General features: G+C 44.9%; 1 protein-coding gene across 2 annotated transcripts in view; it reads left to right on the plus strand.

Moving 5' to 3' along the window:
* NEGR1 (neuronal growth regulator 1) overlaps positions 1–19,123 on the plus strand; it is a 295,272-nt gene that overhangs the window by 194,264 nt on the left and 81,885 nt on the right. For both annotated transcript variants that reach the window (XM_056356242.1, XM_056356241.1), the window contains exon 4: positions 8,154–8,285. In XM_056356242.1, the coding sequence (XP_056212217.1) occupies positions 8,154–8,285 (132 nt within the window). The remainder of the gene's footprint in view (positions 1–8,153; positions 8,286–19,123) is intronic.

The following is a 19,123-nucleotide window of genomic DNA, read 5'->3' on the forward strand; positions in this document are numbered from 1 at the left end:
CCCTCTTGGCATGCAAAGCTACTGGAGGTTGTACAGCCCAAATGCAAAACTTGCACTGCTGCCTCCTACCTGAGCACTGCCTCAGCTGCAGCTGCGCTGCAAGGAGCTGCCCCTGGGCATGGATGAGCAAGGCCTCCCTGGAAAATACCCAAATCACACATCCCCTGGGACACGGGGTGGCTTGGGGGGGACTTGGGGTCTTTTGTCAGCCCCTGCATGAGAAAAGCTATGTGCGTGGGCCAGCTAAATATCACACCGATGGGCATGTGGGGATGGCATAGGTGGATCGGTCCATCTTACAACCGTTTGGGGACTTGAAGTTCTGTGATTAGTATTTTATATGAATTTAATGGCCTGGCTTGTGATCCTGAAGGGGAGTTTTTCAGTTGGTAAAGGCATCATATGCCATTACATCAATGGTTCCCTAATATCAAACAAATACCTGGCAGCTTCCGAAGAATTCAAGGGGGAATGGCGTGGAGCTCTATATGCAGTAAATGAGGAGCTTCATTAACAGTTTAAAGGCAGCAGTGCCCAACGTAATCTGCTTGCTGTGGCTCTTTCCTTTGCCTTGGGACAAACAAAACACAAGAAAGTTCCAAAACCACACCTCTCCCATGCAAAGACAGTGTCTTTTGGTTTCAGGTTATAGGGCTTTTGCCTTTTATTTTATTTTATTTTATTTTTAGTGATACTTGTAAGTACCATTCTTGTAAGTACCTAGATTTAGTATTAGGATCCAATTAAGTGACACTCAGTATCACAGTCCATTGCTTTGGTGTCAGGTGACATTATGCTGTCTGTGGTCAGGGGCTTTCTGAGGAAGTCTTCTCCGAAAAATGTCATTTTTGTCAGGACCATTCCAGAAGTTTGAGCATCCCTTCAAAAAGCATGAAAGGTATTCCTAGAAATCCTCATATCTTTTTAAAATCTTTTAACAGTCTGAAAAAAATAGTGCTTGTTAAAATACAGTTGTCAGGAGAAGAATATTCAAACCTAAGATGGTCAAATAATTGCGTCTTTGTGAAGGAACTGAGAATCAAGAGTAAGATTACAGTCTTTGTGAAATACAAAAATTCAAACTAAAATGTACAAAAGCATTGCACAGAAATAAGTATATTATGGATAATTTTATAGCAAATAGTTTTTCTTGCTTTTCAATGAAAGTAGATGAACTCATTAATAACTCATAAAATGCAATGAAAATTAGACTTTTGGTACATGCTTAGTTGATTCCCTCAGATATCAGTTCATTTTTATTTGAGAAACACTGCACCTTCAAGTGATTTATGAATCATAGAAGGTATTTCAGTGAAACAAAATCTTTAATGTTCAAAACCAAACCAAGCAACTGTACGTTTTACCCTCTTTCCCCTTCCTTTGCTATAGTGACCCTCAGGGCTATTTTGGGAGATACTGGTCTTTTGAACAAAGTGTGTCAACTTTGGGGCTTGCACAATTTTTTTTAGAGAAAAGTAACAGATAATCTCTAAAATGCAGTGAGATGCTGCTATTTTTTATTTTTATTCTGGGGACATCCCCTCCGGGCGGGCAGCAGGCAGGCAGGCAGCAAACCCAGGCTGGGCGTGCTGATGAATGCAGATGCTGCAGGGAGGTGACAGTGAGTAAGCAGCAGATGCCACATTCATCCTGACCATACCTGCAGCATCTCCTGTTTTGTTTCCCATAATCATTTCTTCTGGGCATTTTTATGAGTAAATCATATTTTAAACATACTAAGAATTCTTTCTAAAACCCACATTTCACAAAAAAATGGTGTTGTTTTTGAGGGCTATGAAGAAATATGTAAACAATAGACATTAATGATTCATTTAACTCGTAGTGACTCCAGTTTCCACAAACTGCAGGCAGAAGAGTCCTATAAAGCGGGAGGGATCAACAAATGTATTTGAGCCAAACAGATAATCAGTCGATAAATAATAGCCTATCATTTGCGGTGCATCATTTTAATACAGCAGCAGGAGGAGGGAAGGTTATAAAGCCATCGGGCATCAGCAGAGCTGTGAGCACGGCCCTGTCCCGCAGGGTGCCTGCCTGGCCCCATCCCAGCTGCTCCTGCCCCACATCCCTCCTGCTCCCCACCCGGGGCTCCCGCAGCCTGGCCAACGGGCCAGGTCTCTCCTGACAGCCGCCACAGGCACGGGGCTTCGCTGGGAATAATTACCCCTTCCCAAGAGCCAAATCTCCACATTAAGTTCTACGAGTTATAAATCAGATCAAGTGGGATTTAATCGTGTCGCTTTCTTATTAAAAAGATTTTCTTCCCCCCATGGTTTTAATTTTGGTTTTGCAGAGAAAGGGGTTTTAGGCTGTTTTCAGACCTTTCATGTTTGGCTGTTTGGTGCAGAAGACCCAGTGGCCTGTGTGTAAGAGGGGGCCCTGCAGACCCCGTCCTGCTGAAGGGCCCTTTGCATGTCCCCGTGCAGAGATGGCCTCCTGCCGCGGGCTGTGGTCTTCCAGTGAGAAAACCCGACATTTGCAGGAGGCTGCACCTACATACCTCAGCCTTCTGCCGGCACACAGGGTTCTGAGCACACCTGCAAAAATCAGAGTGGAGTCTGGTATACATGAAGCTAAATATCCAGAAGATATAACATGCAGACAAACTGGTATCTCCAGTGGGGTTTTTTTCTCCCAAAGTTGCACCTGGTTGACCGTATCTCTCTTCAGGTATTAAAATGGAGCTGGCTCTCCTTTATACGAGTACGCAGCTGCCAAGGCAGAATAGTCATAGAATCACAAGATGATTTGGGTTGGCAGGGACCTCCAAGACCACCCAGTCCCATCCCCACCACGGGCAGGGACCCCTCCCCCCAGCCCAGGCTGCTCCCAGCCCCGTCCAGCCTGGCCTTGAGCCCTGCCAGGGATGGGGCACCCACAGCTGCTCCGGGCAGCCTGGGCCAGTGTGTCACCATCTTCACAGTGACGGATTTCTTCCTAACATCTAATCTAAATCTAGATATTTAAATTTTCTAAATCTAGAAAAGTCAGTCCATATTCTGGAGCATGAACTGACCATGTGTTCTGTGGCATGAAGTCTGCAAATAGAAAATTCAGACTTGCTCCAGACCAGCATCACCCCATGGACCTCAGACACGTAGTGCAGCATGGCAGTGGTTCGGAGCAGGGACAGGAACTGATGTAGCTTTAGAGAATGAGAAAAACTAACTGTGATGACTTCTCTTGTAACACCAACCTCTACCCTCTACACACAACATCTCTTGATAACTGGCTGAGATTTACATTGCCCACACCATGAGCATGCACATTGGCAGCTCTCCAAATGCTTGTCTCCGGGCCTATATATCTCACATATAGATGTAACCCTGTTGTCTCCATCTCTGAAACTTTCAACTTTGTCAATCTATATTCACATCTCTTTCCTCTCATCAGCATGCCTTTCTCACAAAATTGCTCTACTTGCTTTTCTTGTTTCATGTCGTCAGCTGGGAGATCTCCTCCAGACCTCAATTTATCAGTCGGTTTGGGATATATTTTTTTTCTTTACATTTAATCTGGTTTTTCTTTTCAAATGTGGAGCGTGGCTTCTCTGAAGCTAAATGGCCTTCAGCAATCGATGTTTAAATGGTCCCCAGTGTGACAGGGCCATTCTCCTAGCACACAGTGAGCTGTTCAGATTGCCTGCAGTTCCTTGGAGAGGACTATTCAATTACAGCATCGGGTGTAACTTTAAACCCAGAATCCATAATGAGCAGTAGAAATGGCTTCAGATCATTTTTCTGGGTGAATCCAACTGTTCAGACTTCAGATTGCTCTCAGCATGCCACAGCAACTCATCTTCATGAAAGAAAGGTGCCTCCTTGTGCCCTTGATCCTGTATCCCCAACCCAGCCTCAGAGATCAAGAAGGACCTCACAGATTACTTAAAGCACCTGGTGATAACCAGATGGCATCATCATGGTATCATCATTGGAGACGCCTTCTATTCTCTCACATTGAGTCCAGTTCTCATCATCAAGGCAGTGTACATAAGGATGAGCTGGAATCTCTGTGCCTCCCCTCTTCTGGGAGACGGTTCACTCAGCTCTGCACAGTCTCTCGTGTGCACCATCGAAACGTCCTGAGCCTGTGATGGACCAGGATTGGCATCAGCTCAGCCTCGGGCTCTCCACACTCCCAGCCCTACCAGGGGCTTCAAGCTCTGCTGGAGGATGAGGTATCTCAAAGATTGGGTCATAAAAGCCAGTCCTGGGCACTGAACAGGTTTTACATTTCATAAACTGGGGCTATACTGTATTTATTATCCTAGTGAATAAGGAAAAAAACAAAAACCTTGGCTCAGATGAAATCCGCAGAGTTTTTTGGAGCTACCCTGGACTTGCACCAGATTTTTCTTCTTACTGACTTATGTTTAACACCAGGGGAGGAAAATGCTACCCTTGCAAAACTCATCCGTCCAAGCCTTCAAGAACTGGTCCATATGGCAGTGTGTACGTGTGCTACACCTGATGCCAGGTACCATATGCGTGGTAAGAAAACACAGTTTTAATTGTGTACTCTCCTGAGGAATAACAAGCGTGATGATTTACCAAGCATCATATCACATGGCAGTAGCAGCAAACAGGTGTTCAAGCGCACTTTCCCAGGCATTTTTCTTCCTGGCTGGAGAACCTGGTCTTGTAACCTAAGATATCCAGAGCAGATTACTTACATATCATTATGTGTACCAGTAAGTCTAATTAACAGATTTTCTGAAAAACCCATCAGGAATGGCCTTGGACACGAGGTACTCATGTTTATGTTTCTTTTAATTCAACAGTTTTTTCCCACTAACATGACCTCAGGCTGATGGACTGGTGCTAATGAACCTTCCAGATTTCTTGTTCTCAGGTACCAGGTCTGATAAGCCTTTTGGCTGTAGCCAGCAAAGGCAGCCAGACACGTTTCTGGTGGCTTGACAGGGCCATAGGATGCACATGGTCCTCGGGAGGGTAGAGCAAGGCACGGCTCCCCAGGCGGCAAGACATCGCAGGAGAAACAGGGAGAAAACTGAGCTGTCTCCTGGAGTTCGGCTCATTCACCAGTGTCTTCACCCACAGTTTGTTCTCCCTGCTGCTTATGAATATCCTTCCTTGAGCCGGATGTGCACCCAATGTAACATAAATACGCTTACATATACTTACGCATATATCTTTCGCATAACGTGATTTAAGTTCTCTCACACAGCCATGGGAAATCTCTAGAACTAAAACGAAGCTGAAGAAGATGAAGTACTGTGCGGATGAATAGGAAAGATGAAACATGGTATCTGTGTATTCCCTAAGAAAAGTATTTATCTCTCATATTTACTAAAAGCTTTCTTCTGTGAGCTGGATGCAAAATTTCTGGGGACATGACTTAATTTTAATATTTTCAGACATGTACGTGAGTTGCATAAAATATATGGGGTTTACAGCACTGTAAAAATGCGTGCGTATTTTGAAGCATAAATTAGGTTAATAGCTCCGCATTAGACCCCTGTAAATACAAGGGTTATGAAAAGTGCTGATGGGCATTTTTGCAAAAGATTCTAACAGGAATTATTGTAGGAACTCCCACCAGGTTTCCAGACAGCAGTGCTGATGCATTGGAGCTGCAGTGCGGCGCTGTGCTGCCCTCCCAGTCTGCGGCAGTGCCCCGAAGCTGGCTGGTGCCAGCACCCAGACCCCCGTTGGCTTTCCCTGCAGATACTGTTCCTGGTGCTGGTTTTCGGCCAGCCGGGTGACAGCTTGTCAGCCCTGAGAGCTGGGGTTGCTTATGCTGTAGCCAGGCACAAAACCTGGGAGGCAAAGAACCAGGGTATTGCCTGATGGGTTATGTTTACATTAAACCACAAGTTTAAAGCAGAAGATGCTTTTTGCTTAACATCAAAACATAAATAAATATTTTTATGAAATTCTAGGCAGTTCGAGATACATTTTTTTTCTTTTTTTTTCCAGATTGATGTTGGGAACTGGAATAGGATATATCGTAAATTATTCCCGGGATTCAGTGTAGAATAGTTCGGTGCATACCACATACCCAGGGAAGTACTGACACTGGAGAGCGTTACAATCTCATCATTTAATAGTAATTTTTAACCTCACACACAGGAAAAATCTGCATTTTATATAGTTTTCTTGGTGTTAGAAACAAAGCAGAAGGCTTGCTGGAAGGTCTCTCCTTTGCCAGGCAGACACCCCGGGGCAGGCAAGGGCTTTGCATCCTGTGCTGCTGTTCAAAGCAACAGCAATAACATCTTCCTAGAAATTGATTCAACTTGGCCAAAGCGGAGCAGGACGGGGGCCACGATATGAACAGTAATGGCCGGATTGTCTGTGGAAGGGTTGTGGGCGTTTTTTGTAATTTATTCCTACAAACAACATGGAAGAGAAAAAAATTCATTCTCATGCAATTTCTCATATGCCATAAATTATTTCATTGCATTTTATGAATGTTCACTTCAGTTCACAATGTTTTTCCAATTTCAGTCTTATCTTTCTACTTTACATAACCAGTGCTTACTTGGGGCTCTTTCCCGTGACAGGCATGGTGTATTGTGCTTATTAATGAGTGCTATCTTGCTAAGCGATGCACTGTTATAATTGATGTTTTGAACCCTGCACACTTTAAAACATTAATCCATGAACAGATAAGCAAATGAAATTCACTGCAGTGATGGACATGAACATAATACTTCTGCTTAGTTCTCACTACCCAGTTCAGATTTTCCTCATTGCTCTGTAAGTTGCAAAGTTATTAATAGTCAATTAAAATCTTGTCTGTCTGGGACGACACTTTCAGCAAGTCTTATTAACCTTTAGGCTTAAAATTTCCAGCATCTGTAGTCGTGTCTGCTATGATGTTTTGTTTTAAGATAAAAGTTATATTTAACATTTTTTGGTTTCTTATGTGGCGAATGCCTTGTGAGGAATGTAAAACAATTAATTTGCTCCCCACCAAGAGTGCACTGCTCAAAAGATATAGAAAGATGAACTTTGAAGCAGGTAACAGTTTTCATCTGAAGAATACCAAACTGCTCACTGCAGGGTGGGAACCACAGTAGGCAAAAGTGCTGGGATTTAGAAAACTACAAAAATTTCCCTGTGTGCTCTGACTCCATGTCAAGTGGAGATAAATTAGCTTTTGAACCATATAATTGTTCTTGCTCTCTAAAATAATTAATACCTTCAGTTGCAATGCACTAAGGAGTCACATACAGAAATATGCCAGTTCAGTCTTTGTACCATTTTACACCGGACAGACCTCTGCCTGTTTCCTAAGCGCTCACACTGGCTGTCCTTACTCCTGTGCAACAAGGCAAACACTGAGTGAGCATGTTACTTCTTGGGTTTGGGTCCTGTAGGAAAGGAGAGCTATTATTTAATTTTTAATTAATATGATGAAATGTTTATCAGGGCACAACACTTAAGCAATGAGTGATGTGGTGAGCAAACCTGAAAGGGCTTTTTCCCAGGGGTAGGACGTGGGATGAGCCACCCATTTGGCACCCATGGCCACCCATTAGAGGCGATCAGCCACTGGTTCCCTCCAGGACACATCTAGCTTTGGCAGCCTCGGGGCACAGGGGCCCCCAGGTGATGAGGTTTACCACCCTTCATGTCCAGCTGGTTAACATACAGCTACAAGGTCAAACGGTCCCTGAGAAGTGAGGACACCTGTGATGGGAAGCTGATGCTGAGGCCCCCAGCAGTAGGGTGACTTAGCTGCTCCAGGTGCCCCTTCAGCTGGGCTGCTGGCTTTGCTGCTGATTGCTGGGGGCGGCTCTCTGCCCAGGTGTGAACCATAAGCCCTAATGATGGGTGCTAAGACTCTTAAGGCAGGTCTTGACTCAGCTGTGCCTTATATTTTGTGAAGCCCTCTCATGAGAGGGTACCTTTTGAGAAGGTGCTCTCATGGATCTGGAGGCTGCTGAGTTCAACTGTGGGGCAGGAGAGGACCCTTAGTTGGTCTCAGGAGCTTGAGGGGGTTTGCAGCCCCATTGGAGCTGGGTTTTCTGAGCAAGTAAGCATGCCCCCCTTTGGATGTGAATTATCTGCAAAACCCTCCAGCTGCTAGTTGGATGTTGGTGGAGCTTCAGGTGGTTTGTGCTCAGCATCCAGTAATTTTTTTCTCTGATTATTTCATTTCAGCAAAGCCCTTTGAGAGTGGACAGTACCTGGACATCTATGGAATTACAAGAGACCAGGCTGGGGAATATGAATGCAGTGCAGAAAATGATGTCTCAGTTCCAGATGTGAAAAAAGTAAAAGTCACAGTAAACTGTAAGTCATGTTGTTTCTTAATCCCTAAATCCAATGGAGAAGAGGGATGCGGCTGAGAAGAAAAGTCTAATGCAGCAAACTGCTGCTTGTGGTGAAACTGTAGCATGTTTGGGTTTTGTATTACAGCAGCAAAACGACCTGTGCTATTTGATGTATGTGTTAGCCTCTCCAAAGGAAGGTAAAAGGAGATTAAGGTTCAAATCCTCCTGTTGTCTGCTGGGGGACAGTAGCGCTGGCCTGCTGGCACGAGCTTTATAGCAGGTGCCTCACTGAGCTGTGGTGCTGGGACTGAGGCTTTGGAGTAACTTTTTGAGTAATTATCTGAGTAACTTCTGAGGACTGCTGTGGTTGTTGGGCTGAAGTGTTTCTGATTTAATTTGTCACAGTTGTGCAGTAATATGAGGAACTGAGAAACTTCCAGAAATTCTGTTTGGGTGATTGGGGGTAATCAATCTCCATGGAGATGTGAAATGTTCCCAGTAGAGGCAGCAAGTTGTTTCATGCAGTTGCCCCGCTGCAAAGGCAGAAGGGCTGTGCTGGCACGTGGCTCTGCCGCGGGGCTCCCAGCAGGCGCTGGGCAATGCCGGGAGCGGCTGAGGTAGCCCATTGCCCGTCGGGTCCAGCCGCCTGGGATTTCACACTGAGGCGGTGTTTTCAGCCTGGGACTGAATTTGGTTTAGCACTTGGTATGACATGAAACATTCAGAACGGCATTCATTTTCCCTCCAATGTTAAAAAAAAAAAAAATATGGGGAGAAAATGGGAATAACTTGTATCTTTCATTCTAACAAAGAATTTTCTTAGGTTAACTGCGGTTACCCAGTTTGTAATTTGTAACGGTTCCTTGCCTGACAATTGCTGCAGCATCTTTACCGGCATCAGATTTTTGAGATGTGAGCTTTGTGTCCCCTCCACAGATCCTGTCCTTATGGACATGCTGGGGGTAGCAAAGCCTCTTGTCCCGGCCTCTGTGGAGCTGGAGGGTGGAGCAGGGAAGGTGGTTTGCTGCCGGGGGGCTACTGATGGGGCTAGCTGTGCTAACTGGGAGCTTATGGGATGTTCCCACGAACAAAAGCTGACCAGACTATCTTCATTTACATGACACCAGGGTACTTGTAGTTCATGCTGTCCTGGAACTTGGTGGATCAAAGCACTAATACTTATAGAATAGCTCGATCATATGCGGGGTCTCGCTGGCAGCTTTCCGTCCTGCTTGGTCACGCAGGCTGGTGGCACTGGCTGCAGGTCCTGAGGCTCTGGTGTAACGTGCTGTGACCATCAGTTGTCACTTTACAAGTCACAAGGACAAACACCTGAACTGCAGAGCAGTTCGAGCAGGCTCATGCGGAGTCCATCACCATTCTCACTGCTGCTCTGCCCTCATCAACATGTTTCCACCTACATCAGCTTTGCAGAGTTCCCAAAAGCAGGCAGTGCTCTAAAAACCAGGGATGTGTGGGAGGGAAAAGCACAACGAATGGTGTCCTATGGAACAAATGATCATTATCTTTTGCACAGTATGTTGTTAATGGAAGACTGTCAATAAGAGAAGTTGTGCAGATATTTGCATAGGCGTGCCCTGGGTGTTTTGTGGTGACACCTCTCACACAAGCTGTACTCAGAATGGTTTGTGGTGTTAGATAAATAACTTGCAGTAGGAACGGTGAGCTCAGTCTAATTCTAGCAAAACCATTACTGCGTCTGTATTATTTTGTATCGTGGGGATTTTAATAAGGGTCAGACTAGCTGCCTTGGGAGCTTTCTGAGTGCTCATAGAAAGGGCAAAATTTGTAAGCCTGCTTAGTGGTTGCTTTGGTGTGGTTTGTTTTATTTTTTAAGTAAAAAAAGAGCACAGTGGATGTGGTAAACCCTTGGAATCTCTCTTGCCTTCTGAGCCAGGATCTACATGCACATGAGTCCTAGTTTGGATAAAAGCATCAACTTAACTGGCCAGAGCTGAAACTTCAGCTTAAATGCAATGTGCAGTTGATAGGCTTGTTGCCGTGTGCCCTGCACCCTGGGTCATGTCAAAGCTGGAACGATTTCTGACCTCAATTCATCGCATCCTTAACATGAGTTTTGAGTCTGTCAGATGTCTTTGTGGGTGGGGAAGACTGACTTTGATGGTGCTGGGAAGGTAAAGCTGAGCAGTGGTGGCTTATTCCTGCTGCAGCCCTTGGCCCGTGCACCAGCTACCACCATGGGTCTGCGTGGCAAGCAAAGCTCTGGCTGCGGCAGCTGGGAGTGGGACTAGCAACTCCCGTGTGGCCAGCGGCAGTGGCTGAGTTGTGGGTGGGGTGGGATTTGCACTCCCTGAACAGCAAGCCAAGGGAGAAAGGGGAGAAACAGTGTGTCTGTGTTGAAGGATGCATGGGCCCAGGTCCTACTGCTCTTTGCATGGCGCAAGCAAGGGCACTCAGGTTTGACTGCGCCACGCAGTGTAAGGGTACCTCTGTCTGCAGTGAGAAACATGTTACAGGCTGCTAAATCAACCAACAAGCTCCATAAATACTTGAATAAAGTGCCCAAGCTGACCTCTGTCCCAACTCAGCTACCTGGGCTAAGCTGGAAGCGTCCTTGGCCACAGTGTGGCTGCACAGGGGATTATGTCGGAGTCAGGCTGCCCTGGAGATATGCAGAGAGTTTGTTTCAGTATTTCTTAAAACTACAGAAGAAAATGGAGGAGGGGGCAAATAAAATTGAAGCAATGTAAAAGTACGGTCTGGATACAGTATGAAACAGTTTGTATACATGAACAATTTGTTGTAGTCAGCTAATTGCTAATGCGCTTCTGTTTGGATTTGTCCCCTAGGCAGTTAAGCACAATGCAGAAGCACTCGGCACATCTGCTCCCTGCTGCTGCTGCTGATCCATTCTGGCCAGCCGGAAAAATGGCTTCTTGTGTTCAGGAGAGGGTTGCATGGGAGCTGGGCAATGCTGGGGGAGCTTGCCCTGCCATAATCCGCCCTGTGGGTGGGATGTGCTGCGGTGGCCGATGCTGTTGGGCTGAGTTTTGCATCCCAGCACCGCAGCATTGGCAGCCCTGCTCAGAAAGGGGTGCTGTCCCATCAAACCAGCAGAATTATGCCTGTTGAGCTGGCCTGGCAGGACAGCTTTTCATCAGTACAGGCTAAATATTCCATTTAGGAGAGCTGTGGTTTCTCTGCTAGTTACTATTTACAAGAAATTTGTATCACATTTATTTCCAAGTTTAAATCTGGAAAGATCATAATGAAAGAAACATAAGAGAGGAAACCTTCAGGTCCTTTTGTTACCCTGGGTTGGGCAGTTTCCTCTGTCAAATATCCTTCAGTCCTGTTTCTTCTTTTAAGATACCAGTTTATTTGTCTAACAAAGAGCAAGGCTTTCTCCTTACACCCCATTTAAAAAAAAAAACAAAACACACACACAAAAAACCGACAAAACCAAAAAAACACCAAACAAATCCCATTCCTTTATTTGGCCCTGGGTACATGGTTTAGCAGTGGACTTGGCAGTGCTGAGTTAATGGACTTGATGATCCTAAAGGTCTTTTCCAACTTAAACGAATCCATGATTTTTCTCCAGTTTTGCGAACTTACTAATTTTAAGCACCCCGCTGCATGGGCTCAGCACCAGCTCCACAGCCGCTGCTGCTCCTGCCGCACCCCGCTGGTGGTGTGTGACTGCTCCGTGCAGGGGTGCTGTGCCCATCTGCCAGGTGCCTCCACCCCGAGTCCAGTCCCACTCAGTTCCTCAGGGCACATCACTGAAGCAGTGTCTGACACTGAACCCTCCCGTAGCCTTCCAGGGATCCTGTAATTTCCCAAAACGCCTGTCTCCTCTCCCACCTGCAGTGCTCACAATAGACAATACTCTTGGAAGTACCGTGTGTGGCTTATACTTCAGCTCCTGCTCTTGCACCCTTACAGTCTGCTGGGGCATGGGCAGCATCGCTTCATCCCAGAGCCCCAGCAGTCCCCGTTTCATCACAGTGTTCCTCCACCATGTCTCGTACAGCAGCGTCCTGACACGCAGTCTCCAGCACACAGAACGATGACGGTGCAGCACTACATTTGCATGAATATGATCACTTAACTGCTGCTTCTGACAATTTTTTAATACTGTTTCACTGTTATGAAAAGGAATGTTCTTTACTGCAGACCTGATAACTGTAGAATAAATCAAGGTTTTATTGTGCCCAGTTAATAGAATGTATCAATGAGCCCTGAGCGGTTACAGTGGATATAAGCATAATTTTGAATATGGATATTCATCGCATATAGCGGTTGTTCAGTCATCCAAGCATGTACAAGAAAATTACCAGGTTTAAATTACTTTCTGGATTTCAAGTTTCTTGGCTGGGCAACTTTCAACCATACATAAACAACCAGCTTGCTATCTGCTTTGCGGCATATATTATAACTCTAATGACTTTACGGAGAGGGGGGGTGTGTGGTGTGTCTTTAGTGCTTCATGTTGTATAATCTACGTTTTCTACTTAATTTATGTCTGTCCACCATAATTTCCCCTTTAAAAATGGTGGCCTGAAAGACTGTGGTGCATTTGTCTGCCTGAGTTCTGAGAGGGGATGGGCGGGAGGGGGGTGGGGATGGAAAAAAAATTGAAGCTGCTGATTTATGAAGAAGGAATACTATACCAAATCAAGGTAAAATAGATAAGATATAATCCAATTTCATTTCACAAGTAAATCTTATTAGCATTTTCTATTACATTTTATAAAGCAAATACTGATTTATAGATGACAACATTGAACCCCACTTTGAACGAGCTAGTGTCTGGATTAGCAAGACTTTAATATCTCATCTGAAGGCTGCTCTGAAACTACCCATGTGGTACTGTAGCTTTGCTGACTCTCTTCTGGTTTATTAGTGCCACACACACATGTATCTGTATATATATTAAAGGCAGCTGCTAAATGTGAGAATCTCCAGAAGTGCTGAGGCCATGCTGTGATGATGAAGAATGGGATGTGTGCCTCATGAAACTGGCATTTATTTTAATTTATGAAAAATTGTCAGCTACCAAATTAAATAGCAAATGTAGACTTTTAAAGTGGAGCTGTACTGCAGTATTCCTTTTTTCAGACGCTATACACCAAGGGTCTGGTTTTCTATAAGTGTATCTCGCCCAGGTCTGTTAAAACTGGATTTGCAGGTGTTACTGAATCAAGATTCTTTGGCTTTGGAGAGGAAAAAAAACATGCAGTTGAAATTAAAAAGACAATAATTTGATTTCAGTCTTTGTGAACCCCATCATGCTGCAAATTGAAGGCCAGGTTCATCGGTGCCTACCAGGGAGGTGAAAATTACAGTTCCTGTGCTGAGGAAGCCCAGCTGGCACTGGGAAACACTGGTGGGGTCTGTTCCTGCTGGGGCGGTGGCATTGGCTGTCTTGGGGTCTTCCTGCAGCACAGCAGGGAGGCCAGGTCCTCGCTTCCGAGCCAGGACTCCCAAGCAGTTTTTCTGGCATGTGGCTTTGAAGGAAAGGCTGTCTAGTGCAGCCTGGGCTCAGCCTGCAGCAGTTGGCCTGCCTCCGGTGTGCCACAGTCTAAGAAAAGGAGGCTCACCTGCCAAATTTCTAGACAGCAAATACAAGGAATCTAACATATTTCGAGTTACCTTTATGTACTGAGCCATGTCTGCTTGCAACAGCATCCCTTTGTAGAGCTGTTTTCAATTAGATCTTGAAAATATTGAAAAAGGAAAATGGAAGCGAACAGACCAATATGATAGGTACTGTATTAACCTTGGAAGCGGAGCCCCCGGATCGGTGTTGCCGATCGATGTTCGCCCAGTCCCTCCCTAAGGTGTCTCCAGTGATGGCAGCTCCATGGGCAACGTACTCTACTCCAGTCGCAGCCCCTAACGGGATGTTTTTCACAGTCCTGATGTGAACCTGCTATGCACAACTACAAGCCCGTTCCTCACCTGTCCTCTGAGGAGGGGAGCACAGGTCAGTCTTGTCGTCCCATCTCTTGGGAGGCAGCAGACTTGCGCTCCCCGTGTTTGCCGCCTTATGTTTGCCAGCCCAGACTTATCTCTTCGTTATTCTCGGACCGTGTTTTCTACAGGATTGGCTGAATGTTTCTTTTCTATAGATCAGTGTCTGCTAGGGAAGGGCTTTCTCGAGTAAGGTATTTAAAACTTGAGCTAACATGCCAGCTGAGCTGTTGGATAGCCAAGGATGTGGAAGGATTACTTTTGATGTCTGTTCATATATCTGGCTGCGTGACTTCTCTCCCTGTGACAGCAGGACACTTCAGAGGGGTTTTACCCCTGGCAGCCCTGGTCACTCCGCCAAACAGCTGCCTTCTCGCTGTATTCATCCAGATGATGAATCCTAAGTGTTGAACTCATTCCTGCTGGGTTTCATGCAGTTTTCAGGCCACTTACTCAATTCATCAGGGTTATTTCAGGCTTCTTATCTCCGGAAATGGTATTTCTGACCCCCCCAGCAGTGGCAGGGCCAGGAGTGACCCCGGTGAGCACAGCCTGCCAGGCAGCAGCGCGCCGGTGACGGGAGCTTTCAGCCCAGCCCAGCCGCTTGTGCCTGGCCGCTGTGGGCAGATGCTGCGGTTACTGTGGCACCCACTGCCGTGCCCTGCTACGGGCAGAGCTGATGACCTGATCCAATCCGTTCTTAACAAACGTGTTGGCGATGGCTCATCTTTTTGTTACCTTTAGCTTCCTTCACATCTCTGATCACTTGAACAGTGGTTTGGTGGAGATTGGAGACAAATGCACTGGCTTGTAATTCCCTGGTGCACTCCTTTTCTGAAAGACATTCATGAAGGCTGTTAGGCATTTGCCCCCACTTCAGAAATAATATTGTAGTTCTGCATTTGCTTCATCCAGCTCTTGAATATATTTTTTAAGTTTATTAGGCCAATTGGGTTTCTATTAGTTTATTCAACTAGTCACCACATTACGCTTTCCTTGTGTCTTAGATTGAAATCTGAAGCAATTAATTGTGGTCACTGAATTCATCAAATTCTGTGTTTGGAATGATTCTGGCTCCTTTACCCTTTCCTTTTTGTGCATGTGTTTCATGTTCTTCAGTAAATCATCTAAGTGGGTTTTTGTTTGGGGTTTTGGTGGAATTTTTTCCCCCTCTTCTTTCATCAAGTTTTCCTCTGCCTCCGGACTCTGTCTGCATGCTTGGAGCATCACCTGGGTCATGCTGGTCCTGCTCAAGCCCAGAGCAGTGGGACTCTGGACTCCGCCTGCCCTCCCAGGCTCCAGCATCCAAGTCCTGCTACTGGTTTTCAGCCAGAGCGGTGTCAGTCCTGTGGGTGTGGGTTTCCAAGGAGCAGTGAACCTGTTACAAAAGGTGTCTGCTATACAGCCCTTGTGCCCCCCTCCTGCTGTGATGGTTTGATAAGATATTTTGTGCTGTGGGTTTGTTTGGTTTTTTTTTGTAGGAGGAATGTGTGAGTTTCTTGTATGAATTTTAAGTAAAGTGTTTGTTTTTTGCTTGGACAGGTTAGGGTTTTTGCAGAACAGCTTATCTCATTAGCATTTCTTAGAAGTCTGCCTTACTGTTGCTATGGCGCTTTGCATAATGTTATGCATAATACTCTGATTTTACTTTGAAATCAGACATACTGTACAAGCCACTCTAACCTAATTATATCTGTAACCTTACACCTACCGGGGAAAAGCATTATAGGATTTCAGTGTTTGTTGGGGCTCCCAATACCTGGACACATCATTGTGACTTTATTTCCCCAGAAAGTGTCCGGCTATGAACTGTTGCTGACCCACAAAAAACATTTCCTTGGCAAGGTTTTTTATTTTGGATTCAGTGAAGAAAATATCTCTCAATCAAGATGAATGCATTACTAAACAAAAATGCAAGGCTATGTATTTTCCAAAGGTCTCGGTCCTCCTCTGCTTTGGTACCAAGTATAAAATTGCTCAGAGCAATTGACAGTTTTAATTTCCACTTTCTTCTAATATGAGAGAGGGGTGGAGGGGGGATTCTGTTTAAGCATAAATAAATAGCTCTTATTATTTCAATTTTTAATAGCTACAGATGTGCAGATTTATATTAATATCCCTGACTAAATTTAGGACTTGGGAGTTATGGTCAGCATTGGCTTTAGGAGACCAGGACTCTTTTTGTTGGAGAAACCAGTGAGTCTGCATAGATGTGTTTTGATCCACAAGTGCAATTTTTAAAAAAAAAATAAATTATTTTTTTAAACCAACATGAAGAGTGTATTGGACAGTTGTGTGTGTTTGTGTGAGTCTTTGTTATTGAAGCATTGTTTGTTTGTTAGCTAGCCCTAGAAGGAACACCCTTGTCTGTTGTACCCAGGGTTTACAGTGATGACTGCAGTGCCAAGGGTGCTGTATCTCACACCCTTAGAGGACCTGAAACTTAATCATGAATGTTTCCTCTCAGTGAGCATGCTTCCATCCAGTTACAAAGTTTTTTCTTTTAAACCAGCTAAAACCAGTTCTCTGAAAGAACAAAACTGTGAGGTGGTTACTGCTTTTCTTTACATTGTCATCTATATCAAGTAAATTCAGAAATGTCAACTCTTCAAACAGAATTGCACCCACATGAGATGAAGTCATATGTTCATATTTGACCGTGGAACAGAAAGGCCTTCTCTTGGTGTTGCAGTGGTTGATATTATCCATCTGGCTGAGTTTCACACATTTAAAATGGCATCATGTAGGTCAGTCTCTCTTTAATCAAGAAGTATTTCCCAATATTGTAATGAGGGAGAGCAACGTGCAGGTACTGAGCGGCCGCAGCTCCCACCGCCGGCTTTGAGCGGTACACGTTGCAGAGCCTTGGAAGGCTGCACTGCGTAATACCCTTCTGAAGGATCACAGTTACGCTCTGCAAAGCTAAAAGCACTCCAGAGTGTGGTTTCACTGGCTTCTGTGAAACATGTTTTCCTAAATTCTCAGGTTACCACTCAAAAATGTGATTTTTGGCTTCTTAGTCACACTGGGGACTCCTGGAAATCTGACTACCGGCTCATATGTGACTCTGTTAATGGATCAGTGGAGTTTATTGCAGTGTGAGCTTTCCAGAACGTGCCCCTGCTCTGTGCAAGCCTTCTCGGTGTGGGCCGTGGGGGTGAGGGTAGAGCTGGTGCACAGCACCGACCTGCATGGTGGGGCAGTCTGCAAGCATGAGGGACGAGCCTGGCCAGACATAAGCTGGGTCCAAACCATGACTTCAGCCTGCCCCATTCTCAGCAATTATTCTGGTTTCTTTGGGAAGGAGGCTGTGAGGAGTGGCCCCCTCTCATTTTGTCCCACGTGCCACAGCCGTGGGTAATCAATGGTGTCCTCCCTTCACATTCTTTGTCTGAAAACCGTCGCAAAAGATCAAAGTTAGTGCTGTGCTAGCCCTCTGAACTGTGACAACAGTGCTGCTCCATGATGTGCCAGTGGGGGACAGTGCAGTGACTTCTTGAAGGATGTGCGGGCAGGTCAGCAGTGATGCAGGTTTGGAGGTTCATGTATTAGTCCATCAAGACCATCTCTTGTCTCTTTTCCTTTACCTTTATTGTTAAATATTAAACTTAATTCGGGGGGGGGGGGGGGGGGGGCGGGAAACAAATCAGATTCTTTGTGTTGTACGGATATTCTAGTTCAGTAGTTACAACTTTTACATCTGAGCTACTATTTCATTAAAAAGACATAGGAAGGCCTTCAGAGGAACGATGGAGAAGGACGTTTTTCCTGCAGCACATAATACGCAGCCGAGAGCAGAGAAATAACAGTGTAATTAGTTTCTATATCGGTGGGTCAAATATATGAGAATACAAAGCCACCCACTCTAGCTACAGGAGATTAGGTCCTAGCACAGCGGAGATGAAAACTTTGATCATGGTTTAAGTCAATAATAGCAGAGCTTGTCTTTGTGTCCAGCCATCCGGACAAGGAGCTGCTAGCAAATTATTTCAGGTGAAACTAGTGCAAATAAGAACAGGATTTTGTCGGTTTGTGGAGGTGGATTTTGCATAAGATAAAGATCTTTGAAGAAGTCTCTGTAAAATGGAGCTTTTGATCATGCACAATGTAATCCATTAGGATTTTCTTATTTTGGGGGCTTTCTTCATTCTGTTTGGTCAACATTAGGACTAAATCCTTATTTACTTGATTTGCAAGCTAATCTCATCACTGAGATCATTTGTATGAGTTATATGATGTCCTATCTCATAGTAACACTTGCTGAAAAACAACTTATACCAGTTCAATAAAAACTGGTCATGTATTTAAAACCACCTCAATTGGTGTGGTGGGGAAGGGATGTAGGTGACTTGAAGAAAATATATTTCTCCTCACTGGTGGGGAAAGAAGCGTCTTATGAAAATAATGTTTGTCATTTTATGTCCTTCAGGTATTTTTATTAACATTTCAGAAGTCAGATTAAAATAATACAGTTCAAGTTTCTGACTCAAGCACAGTTTGGCTCCTAAATTAACATTGATTTCTTTCTGCGGTGTAATAGTTTACTATTAGGTGCTGCAAACTGCTGCGCAGTTACTGTGTATTTGAGAAAAACATTGCTCATATTGAAACATGTCAAAACTGATTATAATGTTCCTTCATGTAGATGGCATTCTGCTGCCACAGCACATAATCAAGGGCTTCGGCAACATGAAACGAGGTCTTGTATTTGAAGAAGTTGGAGTATTAGTGCTCAAGCTATTTCTTCAACTAATAAGGAGGACATTTTTCATCTTAAAGAAAATCTCTACTTCGCTTTGCCAAGTGATTTTTTTTTTTTTTTTTTTTTTTTGGGGGGGGGAGTAGTGGGCTGCACCCTGTGTGTGCCAGTGGTGTGGTGCAGATGCATAAGGACAG

Source organism: Falco biarmicus, chromosome 11, assembly GCF_023638135.1.
Source record: "Falco biarmicus isolate bFalBia1 chromosome 11, bFalBia1.pri, whole genome shotgun sequence".
NCBI lineage: Eukaryota > Metazoa > Chordata > Aves > Falconiformes > Falconidae > Falco > Falco biarmicus.